The sequence below is a fragment of the Natator depressus genome, chromosome 2, assembly GCF_965152275.1.
Source record: "Natator depressus isolate rNatDep1 chromosome 2, rNatDep2.hap1, whole genome shotgun sequence".
In the NCBI taxonomy this organism is placed as follows: Eukaryota; Metazoa; Chordata; order Testudines; family Cheloniidae; genus Natator; species Natator depressus.
The window spans coordinates 131,732,983-131,754,634 of NC_134235.1; the positions used below are offsets into that span (position 1 = coordinate 131,732,983).

Here is a 21,652-nt window from a genome sequence, read left to right on the forward strand (position 1 = left end):
TTCTTTTGCGTAGAGACTGTCCAGTTTGACCAATGTACATGGCAGAGGGGCACTGCTGGCACATGATGGCATATATCACATTGGTGGATGTGCAGGTGAACGAGCCTCTGATAGTGTGGCTGATGTTATTAGGCCCTATGATGGTGTCCCCTGAATAGATATGTGGGCACAGTTGGCAACGGGCTTTATTGCAAGGATAGGTTCCTGGGTTAGTGGTTCTGTTGTGTGGTGTGTGGTTGCTGGTGAGTATTTGCTTCAGGTTGGGAGGCTGTCTGTAAGCAAGGACTGGCCTGTCTCCCAAGATCTGTGAGAGTGATGGGTCGTCCTTCAGGATAGGTTGTAGATCCTTGATGTTGCGTTGGAGAGGTTTTAGTTGGGGGCTGAAGGTGATGGCTAGTGGTGTTCTGTTCTTTTCTTTGTTGGGCCTGTCCTGTAGCAGGTGACTTCTGGGTACTTTTCTGGCTCTGTCAATCTGTTTCTTCACTTCAGCAGGTGGGTATTGTAGTTGTAAGAATGCTTGATAGAGATCTTGTAGGTGTTTTGCTCCAACCCCTCAGACAGAGACAATGCGGTTGCCCCTCTGCCATGTACATTGGCCAAACTGGACAGTCTCTACATAAAAGAATAAATGGGCACAAATCAGACGTCAAGAATTATAACATTCAAAAACCAGTTGGAGAACACTTCAATCTCTCTGGTCACTCAATTACAGACCTAAAAGTTGCAATTCTTCAACAAAAAAACTTCAAAAACAGACTCCAATGAGAGACTGCTGAATTGGAATTAATTTGCAAACTGGATACAATTAACTTAGGCTTGAATAGAGACTGGGAGTGGATGGGTCATTACGCAAAGTAAAACTATTTCCCCATGTCTATTTCCCCCCACCCCCCACTGTTCCTCAGACGTTCTTGTCAACTGCTGAAAATGGCCCACCTTGATTATCACTACAAAAGGTTCTCCCCCCCCCCCCGCTTTCCTGCTAGTAATAGCTCACCTTAAGTGATCACTTTTGTTACAGTGTGTATGGTAGCACCCATTGTTTCATGTTCTCTATGTATATAAATCTCTTCACTGTATTTTCCACTGAATGCATCTGATGAAGTGAGCTGTAGCTCACGAAAGCTGATGCTCAAATAAATTTGTTAGTCTGAAAGGTGCCAATAGTACTCCTTTTTCTTTTTGCTAATACAGACTAACATGGCTACTACTCTGAAACCTTATATTTTGAACAATTACTGTAGTATTTTATGAGGGACATAGGTAATACACACTAAATAAGTAACTGCTATACCTCAAAATAATCTATTGTATCCTACAAGAACCAGCATATCTGGTTGACAGAAGCATGGAAAAGGAGAGTGTTGCAAGGGGTTGCCTTTGTGATGTTTCTCACCGCCACACATGCCAACAGCTCTGTGGAAGCGTTCACAAGGTCATGCTGTGGAATGTCAGAGTCTGGATTGGGAGGTGGTTGCTCTGCTGTAGCAGACACCCGTGGATGATTTGGCATGTTAGTTAATACTGACCCTGTCAATGTTAATTTACCTGCTTTTCCACACCACGGGGGTCGGAGAGGAAGGATGGGTTGTCATGTGTTTCAGGCACTCTGGCTTTATGAGCTATACCATCAGGGAGTATGGCAAGCTAGGAGCAAGTGTAGAATAACGGGTCCTTTCCACCCAGATGGGCCTAACCAGTCTGTATCCACGGAGATCTGGCTTTAGTGGGAGGAAGCCTGGCCTTTGTTGTGGGCGGGAGGAGGGGACCATAGCATCATCCCTGCCCTGTTACCAGATTTGCCCATTACTTTGGAGTATGCTCATGTATTAGGGTTACTCTTTGGCGGGGAGGGGTCTGTAATTCTATCAATGTACTGCTTGTGTTTTATATGGAGCTCTACTTCTCCCTTCTGCAAGTCCCCTCCCAATGGAGCTGTCCTGCAGGACCTAGATTCCCCAGGGCTGGTTCCTCCGGCCCCAGAACCGGATGAATGAACACGCACACGCACACTCACACATACATTAACAGAGCAAGTCTGAGTGGACCGGGTCAATCAGCACTCTCAAGCTGACCCCTAATATGTCCCTGGACTCAGTGGACTGGGCCAAGCAGCACTTTCAAGCTGTCACCATTATATGCCACAAGTACCACACCGGGATGGAGTAAGCCTGAGCAGGCTGGGTAGAACAGCACTTCCAGGCTGCCACCCATATATGCCCATATACTCAGCGGACTGGGTCAAGCAGCACTTTCAAGCTGCCACCCTTATATGCCCCCGGACTTGATAGTCTGGGTCGAGTAGCACTTCCAAGCTGCCACCCTCGTAAGTCACAGATTCAGCATGTCCCTATCCCCACTTTCACGTCATAATTGTACTGGTAGTAACCCACTTGATGAGTAAACCCCAGAGTATTTTTGGGCGCTACAGGGATCTTTAGTTTAGGTAAAAGAAGCGTTGCTGCAGAGTAAATGGTGAAACTAACAACACAAATGAGTAAAGTTCAGAGCTAGAGAGAGAGAAAAGCAACCAGCTTAACCATAAAAGTTATTTATTGAATAATAGTGATGACTACACAAGGAGAGCCTAAACCAAGATAAGTTACATTATTAAAGGTTAATACCTGAGGTAGAAAAGAAAACAGAGAGAGAGAGAGAGAAGGATCTCACCACTCCATGAAGCTTGACCTGCTGGTCGGGGTCCCCAGGTGATGGTCATAGCTCAGGGTCCTGAGTGCTGGAGACAAGCAGAGAAGATGAAATCCCTGTGAAACTGATGCATCCATGCATCGGAACACTTACTGGAGTGTGGGCAGAGTTTTTTTTATAGGGAAACAACAATGGTTCAAGGAAGAACACTAGATTTGTTTATGGCTAAACTGATGACTCAGGTTTTCTTTAGGGTAGACAATAGAAACTGATCACTCTTGGCTATGGGTGGTGTTCCTTCCAGGGAGCTCACAATGCAATGAGAATTGGTCTGATAACTGCTGAGCTGGGTGTGTTCATTAACATCTGGAGCAGAGATTCCCCATGATGCAGAGCTTCCTTGCTTTTCCGGTCCCAGAGTTCAGTACAGTTCTTGCCTTGGAATCTCTGTTCTCCGTTTTGTATGCTAATGGCGCTGCCTCCCTGTCCCATCTTTGATGCAGAGGAGGCTGGGGGAGTAGCCTTTGTTCTTGTCACCCTTGTCAGGAGGGGTCTAGGTGTGTCTCCCACTGCCCTTCACTGCTCTCTGCAAGTCTTTTCTCTGATTGGTTTTGGTTCAAGCAGAGGCTGGGAGGGGGAGGAGGGAGGTGTCTTTCATGAGTCAGACAGGCTGGATACCGCGCCATGGTTCCCCAAGAACACAGAGTTGACTGGTATCAGCCCCCAAAAGAAGAATTTATAGGAAACTTGGAATTTCTGTTCTCTGTGGAAGAGCAGCCAGTGTAGGAAGCAAGAGAGCCTCAAATTAAAAATTAACTTAAATATCAGAATTACAAAAATGCTCAAATGACACTAACAGTAGCTAGCTTCAGAGGGAAATTGAAGGTCCTTGACACCTCAAAGGATTTGGCCCTTAGGAAATGGGGCTACAAGGGAAATGCAGAATAATAGTAATTTTGTGAGTTAAACATTGACTTAAAATAGAAAGGCAAGAACTTGTTTAAAAAAAAAAAAAAAAAAGAAGCTTAAATGCAGGATAAAAAGTTGATTTGTGCTTTTCAAGCTTGGTGGGTGGGGGTAGGGAGAAATAATGACGACTATGAGGTACTGCAGAGCAGATAGGCTAGATTGGGGTGGAGTTCTAGAATAATGCACTTTTTCCTTTTGAATTAATCTCTCCACGTCTACAAATGAATAAAAATAAAATACAAAGTTTTTAGAGGGGTGGAGGAAATCTGCTTTAATACAGACCAGAAAAAAGAATTACTTTGATTTTAACAGCTGGAAGTTGTCAAGTTTGAGTCTTATTTCTGCAATGTGCTACACTCATTTAGAAGCAATACGTATATAATCTGACCAGGCACATGAAGCTATTGTGGTTTAAGATGCTAAATTTAGAATGTAACAGAAAGGGATTTGGCAAAGTTTTTTTTTATTAAATAATGCACATAATTTTGTTTTGTTTTTGTTTTTTGAAAAACCAACTAGCTGTCTCCCTCTCTCTCTCTCTTCCCCCACCCCTCCCAACTGAAAAGCAGTTCAAATTTTACGAATGCCAACATTTGTTTTTAACCCCCTGGGTAATTACAGTGATTGCTATTTTCAATACCATCTACAAGAATGACACATTTTGATGAAAAGTAATAGAATGTTTAAAGTACTTAGGCTACTTTGAAAATGGCAAATAGTATGTTTTGTGTGTACAGCTTAAAAAGAAACCATTATAGTTGGGCTCAGTAAGGTATATGGTTTTTCTACTAATCATGCGTGTGTGTGTGTGTTACCCAGTAAATTGCATTCTGTCCTTTTGGTGCTGCTGCATTTTGTCATGTGAGTAGTATTTCAAGAGATTTAGAATAGGAGGGTGTGTTTTGTTGTGTTTTTGTATTGATAATCCCGATCAGATTTTTAAAACAACAAACGATTATTCAACTAGGATATAACTAGTTTTTCAAACCTTGCAATATTGAACTAAACTTTTGATAAGTTTACGTGCCAAATGCTCATCTAAACACTGGTGAACTCACTCTGTAATCAGTGAAAAATAAAGGCTGTAAGAATATAGAGTGGCATGACATTGTGTATAGGAAGAATTTGCTGACAGAATGCGTCATGGTTAATCCTTGTCTGCATTTAGGACAATTACTTGTTACTGATAATAGATGACAGCAATGGCTGCAACTGGACTGGTGCTGAACACAGCTTAACTGCAAATATCAAACAAAGTATACCATGTTCTGCATCTTTTCTGAATCAGTGGTTACATTTTGCAAGGATCAAGTGTCTACTCTTGCACTCTCAAGTGGCAGTTTTGATGCTGTTTTGGAGAGCTTAAAAATCAATTGTACATAGAGAATTCAAATTTTCCTATAAACTTTAGAGAGATGCCTATTGGCACAATGTTCTTTCATAGCAAACTATTGGGTGCTATAAAATAGTGGCTCTCAATCCTTCCAAACTACTATACCCCTTTCAAGAGTCTGATTTGTTTTGCGTACCCCAAGTTTCGCCTCACTTAAAAATTACTTACAAAATCAGGCATAAAATACAAAAGGGTCACAGTACTGAATCATTGCTTACTTTCTAATTTTTACCATATAATTATAAAATAAAGTAATTGGAATGTAAATATTGTACTTACATTTCAGTGTATCATAGATAGAGCAATATAAACATGTCGTATGAAATTTTAGTTTGTATTGACTTCACAAGTGATTTTTATGTAGTCTGTTGTAAAACTAAACTATCTAGATGAGTTGATGTACCTCCTGGAAGACCTCTGCGTACCATCCCAGAGGTACTTGTATCCGTGGTTGAGAACCACAGATATAAAATATTATTGTTCCAAGAATCTCTGATATAGAAAAGCGTGGTCTTAGTTACCAACTGACTGCTCAACCACACACCTCCGTTTGAACCAGAAATACACAATCAGGCAGCAACAGAGACAAAACAAACAAACCAGTACTTGGTTAATTGTAAACTACTTTTTTTTTTTAAAGGGAAGTTTTAAAAAAAAAGTTTTGACAAGGTAAGGAAACTATTTGTGCTTGTTTCATTTAAATTAAGGTGGTAAAAAGCAGCATTTTTTTCTTCATAGTAAAGTTTCAAAGCTATATTAAGTCAATATTCAGTAATAAACTTTTGAAAGAATAACCAGAACATTTTGTTCAGAGTTATGAACATTTCAGGGTTACAAACAACCTCCATTCCCGAGGTGTTCGTAACTCTGACGTTCTACAGTAGTTTCCATAGTGAAGGCACAATTTATCTATGGGGCCTAGAAATCATTTTAAAAAACGATTATACTCTTTAGTTGTTTGTTTTGTTTTTAAACCAACTTCTGACTCTTTCTCCTGTTCTTTTACAGGGATCGTCAGGGTTCCTTCCCCACTCTGAACTCTAGGGTACAGATGTGGGGACCCGCATGAAAGACCCCCAAAGCTTATTTCTATCAGCTTAGGTTAAAAACTTCCCCAAGGTAAAAATTCTTCCTTGTCCTTGGACTGAATCGCTGCCACCACCAAGTGAGTTAGACAAAGATTCAGGAAAAGGACCACTTGTTTCCCCAAAATATCCCCCCAAACCCTTTCACCACCTTTCCTGGGGAGACTTGAGAATAATATACCAACCAGATAAGTAACCCAGGTGAGCACAGACCAGACCCTTGGGTTTTTAGGACACCAGAAACCAATCGGATTCTTAAAAACAACTTTATAATAAAGAAAAAAGTAAAAGACGCACCTCTGTAAAATCAGGATGAAAGGTAATTTTACAGGGTAATAAGATTTAAAATACAGAGGATTCCCCTCTAGGCAAAAATTTAAAGTTACAAAAAACAGGAATAAACCTCCCTCTTAGCATAGAGAAAACTCACAAGCGAAAACAAAAGATAAGATAACGCATTTCCTTGCTATTACTTACAGTTTTTGTAATCTTGGATGCTTATTTCAGGTAGGATTTTAGGAGATGGTTTTCCTGCCCTGGTCCCTCTCTGTCCTGGAGAGAACAACAACAAGACCACAGATTTGAAAGGATCTTCTTCCCTTATTGGTCCTTTTTGGTCAGGTGCCAACCAGGTTATTTGAGCTTCTTATCCCCTTACAGGTAAAGGAGGGATTTTATGCTACCCTTAGCTGTGTGTTTGTGACAGAGATTTTTCTCAAGAATAATTGTTCTGGAAACGCTTTGCTTTACTGTTGCAGTTAGGGTTAACTCATTCTAAAGGGAAGTATTTATTCCCATTATTTCTATATGCCCAAAAGAAAAGGGGAGTAGGGAGACTAAACAGCTTAAAATTAATCCAGAGCTGTATTTCCCTGTTTTTCATTCATAGATTCAGAGGCCAAACGGGACTATTGTGATCATCTAGTCAGACCTCCTATATAAACAGGCCGTAGAATATCCCCAAAATAATTTCTAGAGCAGAACCAGTCTTGATTTAAAGATTTTCAGTGATGGAGAATCCACCACAACCATGAGTAAATTGTTCCAGTGGTTAATTACCCACACTGTTAAAAAAATTTACACCTTATTTCCAGTCTGAATTTGTCTAGCCTCAACTTCCAACCAATGGTTCATTTTATAGCTTTCTGTGTTAGATCATATTTTCCACTGAATGCATCTGATGAAGTGAGCTGTAGCTCACGAAAGCTTATGCTCAAATACATTTGTTAGTCTCTAAGGTGCCACAAGTACTCCTTTTCTTTTTGCGAATACAGACTAACACGGCTGCTACTCTGAAACCTGTGTTAGATGAAAGACCCATTATTAAATATTTCTTCCCCATGAAGGTACATGTAGACCTTAATCAAATCACCCTTTAATCAATTTTTGTGACTCTTCTCTGAACCCTCTCCAGTTTATCAACATCCTTCTTGCATTGTGGACACAAGAACTGGATGCAATATTCTAGCAGTGGTTGCACAAGTGACAAATATATAAGTAAAATAACCTCTCGACGACTCCTTGAATTTTCCTTGTTAATGCATCCAAGGTTGCATTAGTCATTTAGGCCATAGCATTGCACTGTGGACCTATGTTCAGCTGATTATTCACCACAACCCCCAAAACTTTTTCAGAGTTACTGCTTCCCAGGATAGTCTCCCATCCTGTAAGTTTGGTGTACGTTCTTTGTTCCTCTCTCTCGATAGATGTGTGCGTGTGTATTTAAAAACATTGTTTGCATGTGCACAGCTTACCAAGCAGTCTAGGTCACTCTGAATCAGTGACCTATTGTCATGACTGGGGCGTGGGCGATCTGACCCAGTGGTCAGAGCAAGCGTCCTGTGAGGAAAAGGGTTTTCTGTGCAGGATTTCAAAAATAATACATGAAACACCAAGTGAACCTTCAAAGAGCAGGATAGTTGTAGTTTAAAAGTGACTGAATTAACCTGCCAAAAGATCTTAAGGGGCCAAGGAATTGAAAATCCAGCTTGTGAGCAGGTCTATTTGTGTGGAGATACTGGGTGGAGAGCCATACTCATGCCTGGTCTTGATGAATCTCTGCTATAGGAGGTCTAAGGTGGCCGGATTGGGAGAGGTTGCAGGTAATTGTGGATGGAATTGGGATGGTACCCTTTGTTGGTGTGTGGTGTTTTTGTGTTTTTTTGTTTTGTTTTTAAAAAGTCTTTGTCCTGTGGACACATGGTCTGCATTATTGTAGGCAAATTCTGAATAGGGGAGAAGTGAATACCTATCGTCCTACTGGTGATTGTAGCATCACAGATACTGTTCAAAAATTTGGTTGGCCCTTTCCATTTGGCCGTTGGACTGGGGATGGTAACCAGAGGAAAGATGTGTGGATTCCCAGCAGGCTGTGCCAGAACCGGGCTGTGAACTGAGACCCCCGATTGGAGATGATGCATTCTGGAAGGCTGTAAAGACAGACTACATGGCTAATCCAGAGCTTGGCTGGCTCTTCAGGAGAGGGAAGAGATGAAGTGGTTCATTTTAGTAAATTGGTCACTGCTGTCAAAGTTGTCAAATTGTTGCTGTCATAAATATAAGGGGAAGGGTAAACACCTTTAAATCCCTCCTGGCCAGAGGAAAAATCCTTTCACTTGTAAAGAGTGAAGAAGCTAGGATAACCTTGCTGGCACCTGACCAAAATGACCAATGAGGAGACAAGACGCTTTCAAAAGCTGGGAGGAGGGAGAAAAACAAAGGGTCGGTGTCTGTCTGTGTGATGCTCTTGCCGGGGACAGAACAGGAATGGAGTCTTAGAATTTAGTAAGTAATCTAGCTAGATATGCGTTAGATTATGATTTCTTTAAATGGCTGAGAAATTAAGTTGTGCTGAATAGAGTGGATATTCCTGTCTGTGTGCCTTTTTGTAACTTAAGGTTTTGCCTAGAGAGATTCTCCATGTTTTGAATCTAATTACCCTGTAAGGTATTCACCATCCTGATTTTACAGAGGTGATTCTTTTTACTTCTATTAAAATCCTTCTTTTCAGAAACTGAATGTTTTTTCATTGTTCTTAAGATCCAAGGGTTTGGGTCTGTGTTCACCTATGCAAATTGGTGAGGATTTTTACCAAACTTTCCCCAGGAAAGTGGGGTGCAAGGGTTGGGAAGATTTTGGGGGGAAACACGTTTTCAAACAACGCTTTCCTAATAAAAATAAACCCAGATAAACGTTTGGTGGTGGCAATGGAAGTCCAAGGGCAAAGGGTAAAATAGTTTGTACCTTGGGGAAGTTTTAACCTAAGCTGGTAAAAGTAAGCTTAGGAGGTTTTCATGCAGGTCCCCACATCTGTACCCTAGAGTTCAGAGTGGGGAAGGAACCTTGACAGTTGCATTCTGGTAATTCTTCAATAAAGTCTAGGGTGATAGCTGCCCAATGTCAAGATGGAGTCTCCAAGACTATAGGAGACTGCAGGGCTAGTGGTGTGGTGTCTTGGTGCAAGTACAAATATCGCAGGAGGCAATGAATGACTGCATCATCAGGCACAGCCAGGTCATCAAAAAGAACAGGATATTAGTCATTGGGTTTTGAACCACCCCAAATGTCTTGCTAGGGGAATATTGTGACGTAGTTACAAGACTGCAACCAGGGTCCAAGGTGAACACACATATGGTCACTTACATATGTAGTGTTTCAGAGGAGTCATGCTGCTGCTTGTGGATAATAGCTTGTTAGTCAGGCAGAATTCCTGATGCAGAGGCAAAGCATATCAATCTGAGTATATTGTGGTGACAAGCTGTACTGAGAAAGTTACGGGATTTGAGAATGAGGCTTGGTTTCTGGATGGGTACTTGTGGGTTGGTACCGTATCTTTGGGACAGGGCATTCGCCTTGCCATTTTTGGATCTTGGACGGTAGGTGGTGATAACATTGAATGGTGAGGAAAAATAGGGCCTACCAAAGCTGCTGTTGGTTTTAAGGCCTTCACCTTATGTAGATATTCCAGGTTTTTATGGTCAGTGAATACCTGGATGGGTGATAAGCTCCTTCCAGGGACTACTGCCATTCTGCATAATAGGAGGGGAGTTTTTATCTCCAGGAGTTCCTTATCAAGTATTTTGTAGCTTAGTTCTTTGGACGTAAACTTCCTTGAGTAGCAAGCACACAGGTATAACATGTGTTTGGGGCCATGTCACTGGGACAGGAGAGTCCCAATCACTGTATTGGAGATGTCAGTTTCTACAATAAAGACCAATATAATATTGGCATGAGCCAATGCGGGTGCTTTAGTAAAGGCAAGTTTTAGCTGATTGAATGCATGCTGGGCCTTCGATGGAATTGGACATTTTTCTGGAGGAGAGTAGTAAGCTCAGTTTTGTTTTGAAAAGTTCAGGATAAATCATCAATAAAAATTGGCAAACCTTGGAAGCGTTTCAAGACACTTATTGTGTGGGGAGTTGGCTGATCTTGGATGGCTTGGACCTTGCGTGGGTCTTTCTGGATCCCTTCTGGGGATAAGATGAAGCCCAAGAACTCTGTGAAGGTCTGACAGAAGGCAGGCTTCTCAAGCTTTGCATAAAGGCCATGCTGCCATAAGGATTCCAAGACAGTCTGGACATGAGCATTATGTTGTTTAGGGCAGTTGGAGAAAATCAGTATGTCATCTAAGTCCCAGTATGTCTTGGAACACATAATTTATAAAATGTTGGAAGGTGGCCAGGGGCACTGGTCAAACCAAAGGGTGTTACGAGATAGTCATAGTGGCCATAACAGATTTGGAAGGCAGTCTTCCACTTGTTCTCTGCCCCGATTCACACAAGGTTCTATGCCCCCTGGAGGTTCAAATTAATTACTATATGGGCAGCCCCCACCCAATCCAGCAGCTCGGGATCAAATTGCAGGCAACAACTCCTGATAGTTATCTGATTCAATACACGCTAATCAACAGAGTTGGAGACTGCCGTCTTTCTTTTTGACAAAAACTGCTCGTGTGCCAGCTCATGACATTGACTTGAAGATAAACCCTCAAGCCAGGTTCTCCTGGAGGTACTCTTGAAGCACTGTCAGCTTGGTTTCTGATATGGCATAAATTTGTGCAAAGAGTATTTTTCCTTCTGGCTGCAGCTATATTGGGCAGTCATAGTTCTGAGGCAGAAGTAGTTTCCACGTTCTTTTCAAAAACATCATTGTAGTCTTGGTATTTTGAGGGGAGTTCAGATGTAGCTTCAATGGAAGGTTCTGCTTGGACAGCCACCCCCATCGGAGTCTCTCAAGGTTTGGATGTTGGGACAGCAATCCCTGGTCTCCAACAGCGTTGTCCACCAAATTCTGATAGAAAACAGACTTCCTGTGCTTGTCACCAAGTGAGTGGATTGTGGAGGACCAGCCAGGAGATACCAATGATCAGGGGAAACTGTGGTGAATGGATCACATCAAACTGTAACGTTTCCCATGCCCCTTAATCACAGTCTCCAGGGGAGCTGTTTCCTCTGTTACTGGATCAGAAGACAAGGGGGAGCTATCAGGTAATCTCTATAAGGTCAGGAGTAGCCTTAGGTTTCAGGGGAATCTGCAGGATCTGGGCTGCCTCTGCGTTGATGAAGCAGTAAGCTATACCTGAGTCAATCAGGGCTGGTAAAATGGGATTTTGTTGGGGCACCTCAGGTATGTGCAACTGAACCAGCACCTAGAAGTGGGGAGCCCTTGGGCAGGGCTCCGGGTGCATTCCAGTCCACAATGAAATGTGAGGGAGCTCTTTTCCCTGACTCCTTGGAGTTCGTACAGGGCAGGTAGAAATGGAGTGACCTGACTCATCGTAACAAAAGCAGAGATGGTGCTGGCGTCATCATTCCTTTTTTTTTTTTATGGGGGTGAGCCATTGATGGCCCACATCTGCCTGCATTGGTAGAGACCTGCAAATTTGCAGATATCTGCAACGTGTTTGTGGATTGTGGATGGATCTGGATCCAAATTTTATATGTAGAGCCCAGAAATCTGCAGATATCCGCTTTAGATCCTTGGACCATGTTTGCAGATCGGATGCAGATACAAATTTTGTATCCATGCAGGGCTCTGTGCACTGGTTTGGCTGGAGGTAGTGGTGAAAAGATCACAGTACCTGGACTGGAGAGTTACAAGACCTCCATTTTTTTCCCTCTTTGTTCCGATAACCGATTGTCTATACAGATGGCAAGATCCACAAGGGCATCCAGACTCATGGGTGTCTCTAACTGGGTTAATTTGTCCTTAATTTAGTCTTTCAGGCTCCACCAGAATGAGGACCTCTTTGCTGCCAGTCTGTATCGGCCGTGAGGTGGTGGAATTGCACAGCACAGGAATCTACTGTTCACTGCCCCTGTTGGAGCTTCCTTAGTGTAGCCTCTGCTGTTCAAGCTCAGTGTAGATCATCAAAGAGTACTGACATGCCTTGAAGGAAGACCTCCCAGTTGGATAGTACTGGTCTATTGCACTCCAAGAAGGAGGAGGCACTGTGAAAGGCTTCCCTGAACAGCTGGCTGATAACCAGACTCACCTTGGCATGATCAGTGCTATGGAACTGAGGGGGCATCATGAACAGGAGATCGAACTGGTTTATAAAACCTGGGAATCACTGGCAATTGTTGTGAAACTGTTCTGGCAGTGGTGTGATGCTGACAGGCCAGATGCTAGCTGTTGCCCAGGTTGCAGGCATTAGCTAAAAACTGAAAACCTTGTAGCTGGAGACTAGGCTAGATCTCCTGTATGTTAGTTTTGTTCAAAATACGTATAGTCTTATAAGAATGTATTTAGTGTTTAGACTCTATGAAATACTTGTAAGTTGCTGTATGCATTAATCTCACTTGTAATGTGTATACTCCATGTTATAAGAAAATATGTATGTTTTGCTTTATAGCTTTAAAACTGTTTTGCCCTGAACTTGTGAATTTAGGCATGGGAATCATTCCCCTGCTCCCTCATTCCAAAGGATTATCAAAATCAGATAGGCCATCAAGAATTATTGCAATATAAATGACTGGTTAATGGTTCTGTTGCACCTTGGAAATACTACATGCAAGGAAGTTCATCCTGTGGGCTTGAAAGATGAATGAAGGAAATAAAACAAAGCCACAGGAAAAATTTCCATCTTTTTGGCTGTTTGAACTATGAAGGGCCAGAGACTCTAAACTGAAGCCAGAAATCCCCAGGGGTTGGCTCCTGGGTCTGCTCTGCAAGATGCTTTTAATTGATAGATTGCTACAACTCTATCACTCTTAGGATTTAGATAGTAACTTTTGTGTGTATATATTTGCTTGCTTTAACCTGTAAATAAGAGTTATTCCTTTTTCCTAGTTAATAAACCTTTAGATAGTTTATTACAGGATTGGCTACCAACGCTGCCTTTGGTGTAAGATCTAGGGTACCAGTTGATTTGGGGGTAACTGACCAGTTTCTTGGGACTGGGAGCAACTTGAACAGGAGGCAGCACTGTCTTATAAAACCCCTGAATAGCTGGTGATTACCATCAAACTGTTCTGGCAATGGTATTGGGGAGCAGGGCTGTACGAGCCGTATATAGACTGCAGTGTTTTCAGCATGCAACTGCATGACTTGGTCCTGCAATAGCTGGTTCTCCGAGGTCAGATGGATGACATAGGCCTGTAGGGGTTAGGTTGTCCATCTGAAGGCATGTAGTCCACTCAAATGTGTCCAGTGCTCCCAAAGGGTTAGCCAGGTCCATTCTTCTGGCACTGGGATTGCTCTTGTGTCCTAAATGGTCCATGCAAACTGTCACAACCAGGATGTGGGCAGTCTGATCTAGTGGTTGGTGCAGGAGTCAGGCCAGATCCAATACCACAAGATCAGAGTCCAAGACAGGCCAGAGGGCAAACCGAAATCAGGTGTCAGGAGGCAGGCAGGGTCAGGGTACCAGGAGGTCAGCAGCATACAGTAGGAGCCGGTATCTCATGGGGAGCGGCCCAGGGAAGCAAAGCAAGGAGAACCCAGTTGCTTGGACGGCTTCCTGTTTCTGTGCTGGGTTTATATATAAGCTGTGAACCAATCAGGCTGCCTAGCATTCTGCCTACCGGATTCCAGGACTGAGGTCTTCTCTCAGAGTTCAGCTCCTATTCTGACAACAGTTAGCAGGTCACTGAGTGACAGGATGGAGCTTACTAGCTCTGAAAAGCCCTGTAGACAAGTGTTCAAGACCTGTAGTCCCCGACACCTGTCCTCTTATTTACCACTCCCCCATTTCTGTGTAATCTGCAAACTTTATCAGTGATGAGTTTGTTTTCTTCATGGTCATTGCTAAAAATATTAAGTAGCATAGGACCAAGAACTGATCCCTGCAGGACTCTACTAGAGATGGACCTGAGCGGCGATGATTCTCCATTTACAATTACATTTTGAGACCTTCCAGTTAGCCAGTTTAACATGTGCCATGCCAATTCTGTATCATCATTCTAATTTTTTAATCAAAAGTCACGTGGTAACAAGTCAAAGGCCTCACAGAAGTATATTATATCGTTATTGCCTTCATCAGCCAAACTTGTAATCTCATAAAAAAAGATATCTAATTAATGTGACAGGACCTATTTTCCATAAATCCGTTTTGATAGGCATTAATTATATTACCCTCCTTTAATTCTTTATTAATCGAGTCTTGTATCAGCTGCTCTATCATCTTGCCTAGGATCAATGTCAGACTGACAGGGCTGTAATTACCCAGGTCATCCCATTGGCCCTTTTTAAACATTGGCACAACATTAGCTTTCTTCCAGTTTTTTGGAATTTCCCCTGTGCTCCAGGACTTGAGAATCAACATTAGCAGTCCATGGAGCTTCTTAACCATCTCTCTTTTTTTTTTTTTTTTTTTTTTAAACGCTCTTATCTGGGTCTGCTGATTTTAAAAATGTCTAAAAAATTAGAATTAATTAGGACTACTTTGACTCACTGAAATGTGTAAGCTTGCAATGCTTAAGTCATCATACAGGAAGTATCGTGGGCTCAAACTGAGCAATGACCCCATTAATACAAGTTACATGTTTGGGGTGGCTTTGGCTCTCAGACTCCTCACCAAAGGACATATTTTCAAAGGTAATGAGTCACTTAAAGATGGAAATAGATGCCTAATTAAATTTTTTTCAAAGCACCTAGATGCCTAAATACCATTCACTTCAATGGAGTGAGCACCTAGGTGCCTAATGGGATTTTCAAAAGCCCTTATCTGCATCTTCAGGTGCCTAATTACCTTTGAAAATCTGGACCCAGGTGCCTTGCAGTGGTGGCTGCTCACTGTCTTTTAGAGGTCCAAATATACCTTTTCTTGGACTACTGGCTCATAAGACCCCATTTTCTCAGGGAATAACGTGGACCATTCACACCATATACAGTCTCTTCAGTAAGTTAGGCATCAGGGCAAACAAAATCTTCACTGCAGCCAGATTAAATGCTCATGCTAAATCAACGATGTTTTCATGGTACAAAATGTTGTTTGAGGAAATATTGGGACAACAGTTTTGGAGCCGTTATGGAAAGGAGTTTTGAATTAAGGAGATCTACTACTTGCATGTCAGAGAGGTTGCATGTGTACCTTGTGGTATTATTCCCTGTGCACTTGCCAGTTTCTTGAGGTCAAGCATGTATGCTGAAGCACCCAAAAATGCCAATTTGTGGTACCATCAGAGTGACTAATTTTTATAATTCAGATCTTTTCTATTCACAAGAATGCTAATCCTATAGAGTTGACACATTGTATGTGTGTGAGAAAGAGAGAGATACACACTGAGGCCTAGAAAATTAGGTCAATATAACTACACCAGTCGGGTGTGAAAAATCCACAGCCCTGAGCAACTCAGTCAAACAGACCTAACCCCTGGTGTATACAGTGCTAGGATCAATGGGAGAATTCTCCCGTCAACCTAGCTACTGCCTCTTGGGCAGCTGGAATATCTACGCGGATGGGAGAAACCCTCCTGTTGGCATAGGTACCATCTTCACTAGAGAAGAGACGAGCACTGGTATCGCATTCCTGTAATCATTGGGGAAATCTAGCACACTAGGTTAATTCTGGGTGAATCATCTGATTGATATACTATGGAATTGTTTTAAATGTTGCACCCTTCTTTTGGTGGTTGGTGTTGTGGACTGGAGCTAACTTTCTTTTCCAATAACCAGAATGTGAGTTTACTTCAAAAACTGTATATTGTTCCCTCTTCTGGGCCCAAGTGGTTAGCTAATATTTGGGGCCTTGTTGGGTTGTTTCCATTATGAGGAGAAATTATATGAGTTAGGTATTTTGTTGGTGTAATGGTGTTTATTTACAAAGATTGTACATAAAATTCTGTCTCTGTGAACACAGTAGAAACAAACACCAGGCAGTTTTCGTGCTTAGAAATCCAGTGTGCCTTTCTAACAAGTAGTGTGCCTAAAAGATCTGTCTCTTGTTTCCCTCCCAGGGGTGCACTCACAAAAGCTTGTCTTGCTGTCTGCTTCTTGCATGCAGACTCAAACAGCTGCAAGCAATCAGTCCACAGTCTCTGGGAAACCCTCAGTTCGTATACCTTATTTTCTGTTTGGCCACGTGATGTGGGCCAGTGTCTTGGACAGTGGCTTCCTTTGTTTTCAGCTACCACTATGTAAAGGAGCTTTAAATTGCTCCTTCTGTTTATCCTGAAAGAAATATAGTATTAGAATTCACACCCCACTGAAGTGCACTACCACACCAGGTAAACAAGCCCATTCTGTCCTGTTTTCCTTCCTACCTTTTGTTCATGTTAGTTTAAAAAAAAAAAAAAAAAAGAAGACTCCCAAAGATGTAATGCGTAGACAATTTCAATTACAAAGGTTTTTTTTCCCCTAGAGCCTGTGGAAATGCCCATGGAACACTTGAACATATTTTGTTTTTGAGACTTTTTTTCTTGTTGCTTCTTAGCGAAAATGTTGATTCATGGGTGTGGTTTTTTGTGTGTTTGTTTCCGCTATCAAGCTCAACAGGTGCTAAAATATAGCTTTTTAAGCCAGGGTATAATGGCCATACTATACTATTATTCAGTGTTTGCTTCTTGGAAGTGACACTGAGAAGAGCAAATTCAGTGGAACTGTTAAAGCAATGTCAATATACATGTATTTTGTTTGTACTTGGCTATTCAGGTTGGGGTACAATCATGATCCTATATAAAGTAAGTCTGTACTATAAGTTAAAACATTTTAGAGTGATTTTTTTTAATGTATCCTAGGTTCCTTGCACTGACCCCTTGGAGAGTATATCAGCTGACTTCTCTCATAATACTTGGGGTTGTAATTATGCAGATAATGAAGGATATGGTACTGTCTAGGATAAAAGGTAAGGCAATCATCAGTACAGTAATTTACCTTTAACTTACAAATGTTTGCCTATGCTGGCTCTCATCCTATTCGTGCCCATATTTTTTGTTTAATTTTTGTGAGAGTGTAATATGTCACAGTAAAAACATTAAATATGTAACATTTCTGAGACAAGTGACTAGTAATCTCTGAAGAAGTTTTAAAAGGAAATTCTACTCTGAAAAATCACTTTAAAATAAAGTTGTACTCATTATGTCGTTGCCCATTTTTCATGACTCTTGTTTCCTGCAAAGTGTCTAAAAAGTCTCTAAAGGTATGTTTACCCTACAGTGTAAGCCCAAGGATCAAACTGAGGCTCAAGCCTAACCACCCTTGCATCAACACACAAATCACTGTAACCCAGGGCTTGGACCCAGTGTCCCAGGATTCTATGGGTATATTTACATAGCAAAGAAAAACCCACAGCTGGCCCATACCAGCTGTCCTGGGCTCGAGCTGCGGGGCTGTTTCATTGCTATGTAAACTTCCAGGTTTGGGCTGGAGCCCAGGCTCTGGGACCCTCTTCCCTGCCAGCCACTGGTTTTTCTTTTTTGTGTAGACATAGCTATGGGAGTGGAGGGTCTGAGCCTGAGTTAAGCTGGGAAACTAGGTTCAAGCCCTATTGCTTAGCCTTGTAGATTCAGCCCCACTGGACTTGTGCTGTGGGAGTACGCCAAAAGTATTCCACAATCCCAGAGGCCCACTTTCTTTGTCCTCCTGGACAGTCAGCCTTGGTGAACCGTCATGTTTTCCCACACTGCACCATGAACAAAGAACTAGAGCAGCCACATTTTGTGGGCGGGGGACTAAGAAGTCTGGGATATGAATGGTTGGACTCAGGCCCACATAATGCAATGTAGGCACCGGAGCCCCAGATTGGGACCCAGGGTTCAGCAGTTTCTAACTTGGTGTCACAAATGAGTGTAGCTGCTCAAGCCCTAGGTTGATAAAATCTTGAGTCTGCCAAACCAAGTTCTGCTATCCCTAGACTTACATTGCAGTATAGACATACCCTAAAAAACAGCAGAAGAGTAAGGAAGTATATTTCCTATTTGTGCTGCTTCTTCAGTTTACTGAGGACTTTTTGTTTTCTGTTATGTTACAGGGTTTATGTGACCTTTAGTAATCAGTACCAGCTAATCATTTTTGGCACCAGATATTACTGATTTGATTGGAAATGCAAGAGTGCACTCCTATTTTTATTATTTGGCAATCCAGCAGTGTCAGCTAAGGCCAATAAAGCTATATGTTCCTAACTGTGAAATCATGGGATAGTCATATTTCACCTGAGCTAATATAAAATATCTCCAGTGACTTCATAGGAAGAGTTCAGGAAAGTCCAAAACTACTAATTGAGTACTCTCATGAAGAATCTGTCTCTTAGCTTGAGCCAGAAACCTTTTTAGATCTGAAATCAACAAATTACCCCTTGAACTAAAAGAGGAAATCTGTTAGGTCTTAGTGGGATAATAACTTTTATTTAACTCTAGCGAACCACTAGATGGCAAAATTGTTACAGTATAATGACAAATACAGAAAGTGATTGTTATCCAAATGTAATCTAATTTTGCAATCCAAAAATGTGACAAAGTTAGATTACATTGAATATCTAATCATTCTAGTTTAAAGACAGACCAGGTTAAATAAGTACATTGATTTTTCATGAATATTTCAAACTGTTTTGAGATATCAAGTTTACAGAAAACATGTTGATTTTTCTGAAGCATGTTACTCCATTGTTTAAAATGGAAAGTGTGCATGATTTTTTTACTAGTAATCTGGGTAAATGTGACTTGTATTATAGAACTACAGAGATTTTTAGAGTAATTATTCTGTAATTTGGTGCACTGTTGAAAAATTGAAGGGAAAAAAACAGTTCTGCTGTATATATCAGTGCTATTTTTCATCTTATGCTTTGCTTATTTCAGGTGCACAGCTATGGAGGAGCCTCACTGACAGGTAGGTGCCATTTAAAAATTCTGAATTTTACAAATGATTCTCCCAAATAGCCCACAAAACAAGAACTGCGTTATTTTGACCACAGTGTAGTTTGTTGTATATTACTGGCTGTTCACATGATGCCTCAATTTTAAATAGATTTTTTAAATAGTATTCTCTGTGAAAGTTGTAACATTTTTTATTTGAATTGTATCACAGTATATTATTCAGTCAAGTATCAGATTTTTAAGAAGCAACCTGCTTTTTGAATGTTACCATTTTCTTTTTTAAGAAGTATTGTCCTCTTCTGGGTTTTCTGCCACTTGGAATGTGTTTAATTTGAAGTTAGTTCTTGGGAAAGATACTGGATTTACAGCTCTGAAGAGCAATGTCTTCCATTCTTAAGTGTGTCAGTACAAGGTTCCCCTCACCATTGTGCTCCTGGTGGGTAGTGATCAGCACTAGACTAAAACAGAACCTTGGAGTTACAAACACCAGAGTTACGAACTGACCACTCAACCACACATCTCATTTGGAACCACAAATACGCAGTTGGACAGCAGCAGAGACTAAAAGAAAAACCTCAACAACAGTACAGTACTGTGTTAAATGTAAACTACTAAAAAAACAAAGGGAAAGTTTAAAAAAAATTTTTTTGGACAGGGTCAGGGAACTGTTTCTGTGTTTGTTTCATTTAAATTACGATGGTTAAAAGTAGCCTTTTTTTTCTTCATAGTAAAGTTTCAAAGCTGTATTAACTCAATGTTCAGTTGTAAACTTTTTCAAGAACAACCATAACATTTTGTTCAGAGTTACAAACAACCTCCATTCCCAAGGTGTTCATAATTCTGAGGTTCTATGTAGATCAATTCAATGCTCTGTCAGTTGCTAGCATCTCTAAAATGGCTACCCTGGATACCTATTAATGATGGTTGTTAAACCTGTTAGTAGGCATTGGACTGTCACAGATGGCTAATTTTGTCTGTCTAAACCCCCTGTATTTATCCCACACACACAAATGTTTGTGCAGTGTCATTGGGGTAGATTAGCTGTATTTCATTAGTGGATGAAATTAATCTTATATACAGTCCTATGAAGTAATTTGGGAATCTTCTGAATAAAAATGCTATAGAAATGTAAGGCATTATTACTTTACATAGGCTACCAAACAACTGTTAGATGGTAATGATTTTCAGTTACCTGACTACTGACAGCATTTGGAACAGTGGCCTTGAGGTGTAAGACACAGACTTAGTGACATGATTTAAAAATTCCACTCAACTCTAGCTGTGCGGTGGAAAGCTAGCAATCCATAATGTGGACACTGAAACATAAGATTCAGCTTTTATTCTTTTCTAAATAGGCATTTATACCTGCCTCAGTTCATATTGTAGTATCTCAGTGCTTCCAATGGTGTATTAGACAACGTAATGTGGGTCTCCTCTTTTCTCTCATCCTCTTCCCATGAGGAAAATTGTAGGCTGTGTAGTGTTTTGCTTTGGTAGTTTTTTTTAAATATATACATGCAGCTGTGTGCTTACATTAGGCCTGGTCTACACTACGAGTTTGTTGGATTTAGCACTGTTAAATCGAATTAACCCTGCACCCATCCACACAACAAAGCCATTTTTTTCGACATAAAGGGCTCTTAAAACCGATTTCTGTACTCCTCCCCAATGAGGGGATTAGCGCTGAAATCGACATCGCCGTTTCAAATTAGGGTTAGTATGGACGCAATTCGAAGGTATTGGCTTCCAGGAGCAATCCCACAGTGCACCATTGTGACCGCTCTGAACAGCACTCTGAACTCGGATGCACTGGCCAGGTGTACAAGAAAAGCCCTGGGAACTTTTGAATCTCATTTCCTGTTTGGTCAGGTAAGCTCATCAGCACAGGTGACCATGCAGTCCCAGAATCAAAAAAGAGCTCCAGAATGGACCGAAAGGGAGGTACTGGATCTGATCACTGTATGGGGAGAGGAATCCGTGCTATCAGCTACGTTCCAAAAGACAAAGTGCCAAAACATTTTAAAAAATCTCCGAGGCCATGAGGGACAGAGGCTACAGCAGGCACGCAACACAGTGCCACGTGAAACTTAAGGAATTCAGACAAGGGTACCAGAAAACCAAAGGATCAAATGGACGCTCCAGAACAGAGCCACAGACATGCCACTTCTACGCTGAGCTGCATGCAATTCTAGGGGGGGCCGCCACCACTACCCCACCCCGTCCATGGACTCTGATGATGGGGTACTCTCCACCATGCCTGAGGATTTTGCGGATGGGGAAGATGAGGAGGAGGAGGACGAGCTTGA

General features: G+C 41.5%; 1 protein-coding gene across 1 annotated transcript in view; it reads left to right on the forward strand.

Moving 5' to 3' along the window:
- The window catches only part of RETREG1 (reticulophagy regulator 1), a 128,163-nt gene that overhangs the window by 10,351 nt on the left and 96,160 nt on the right, over window positions 1-21,652 (forward strand). The window contains exons 2-3 of the mRNA XM_074945010.1: window positions 17,274-17,380; window positions 19,329-19,359. Coding sequence (XP_074801111.1) covers window positions 17,274-17,380; window positions 19,329-19,359 — 138 coding nt within the window. The remainder of the gene's footprint in view (window positions 1-17,273; window positions 17,381-19,328; window positions 19,360-21,652) is intronic.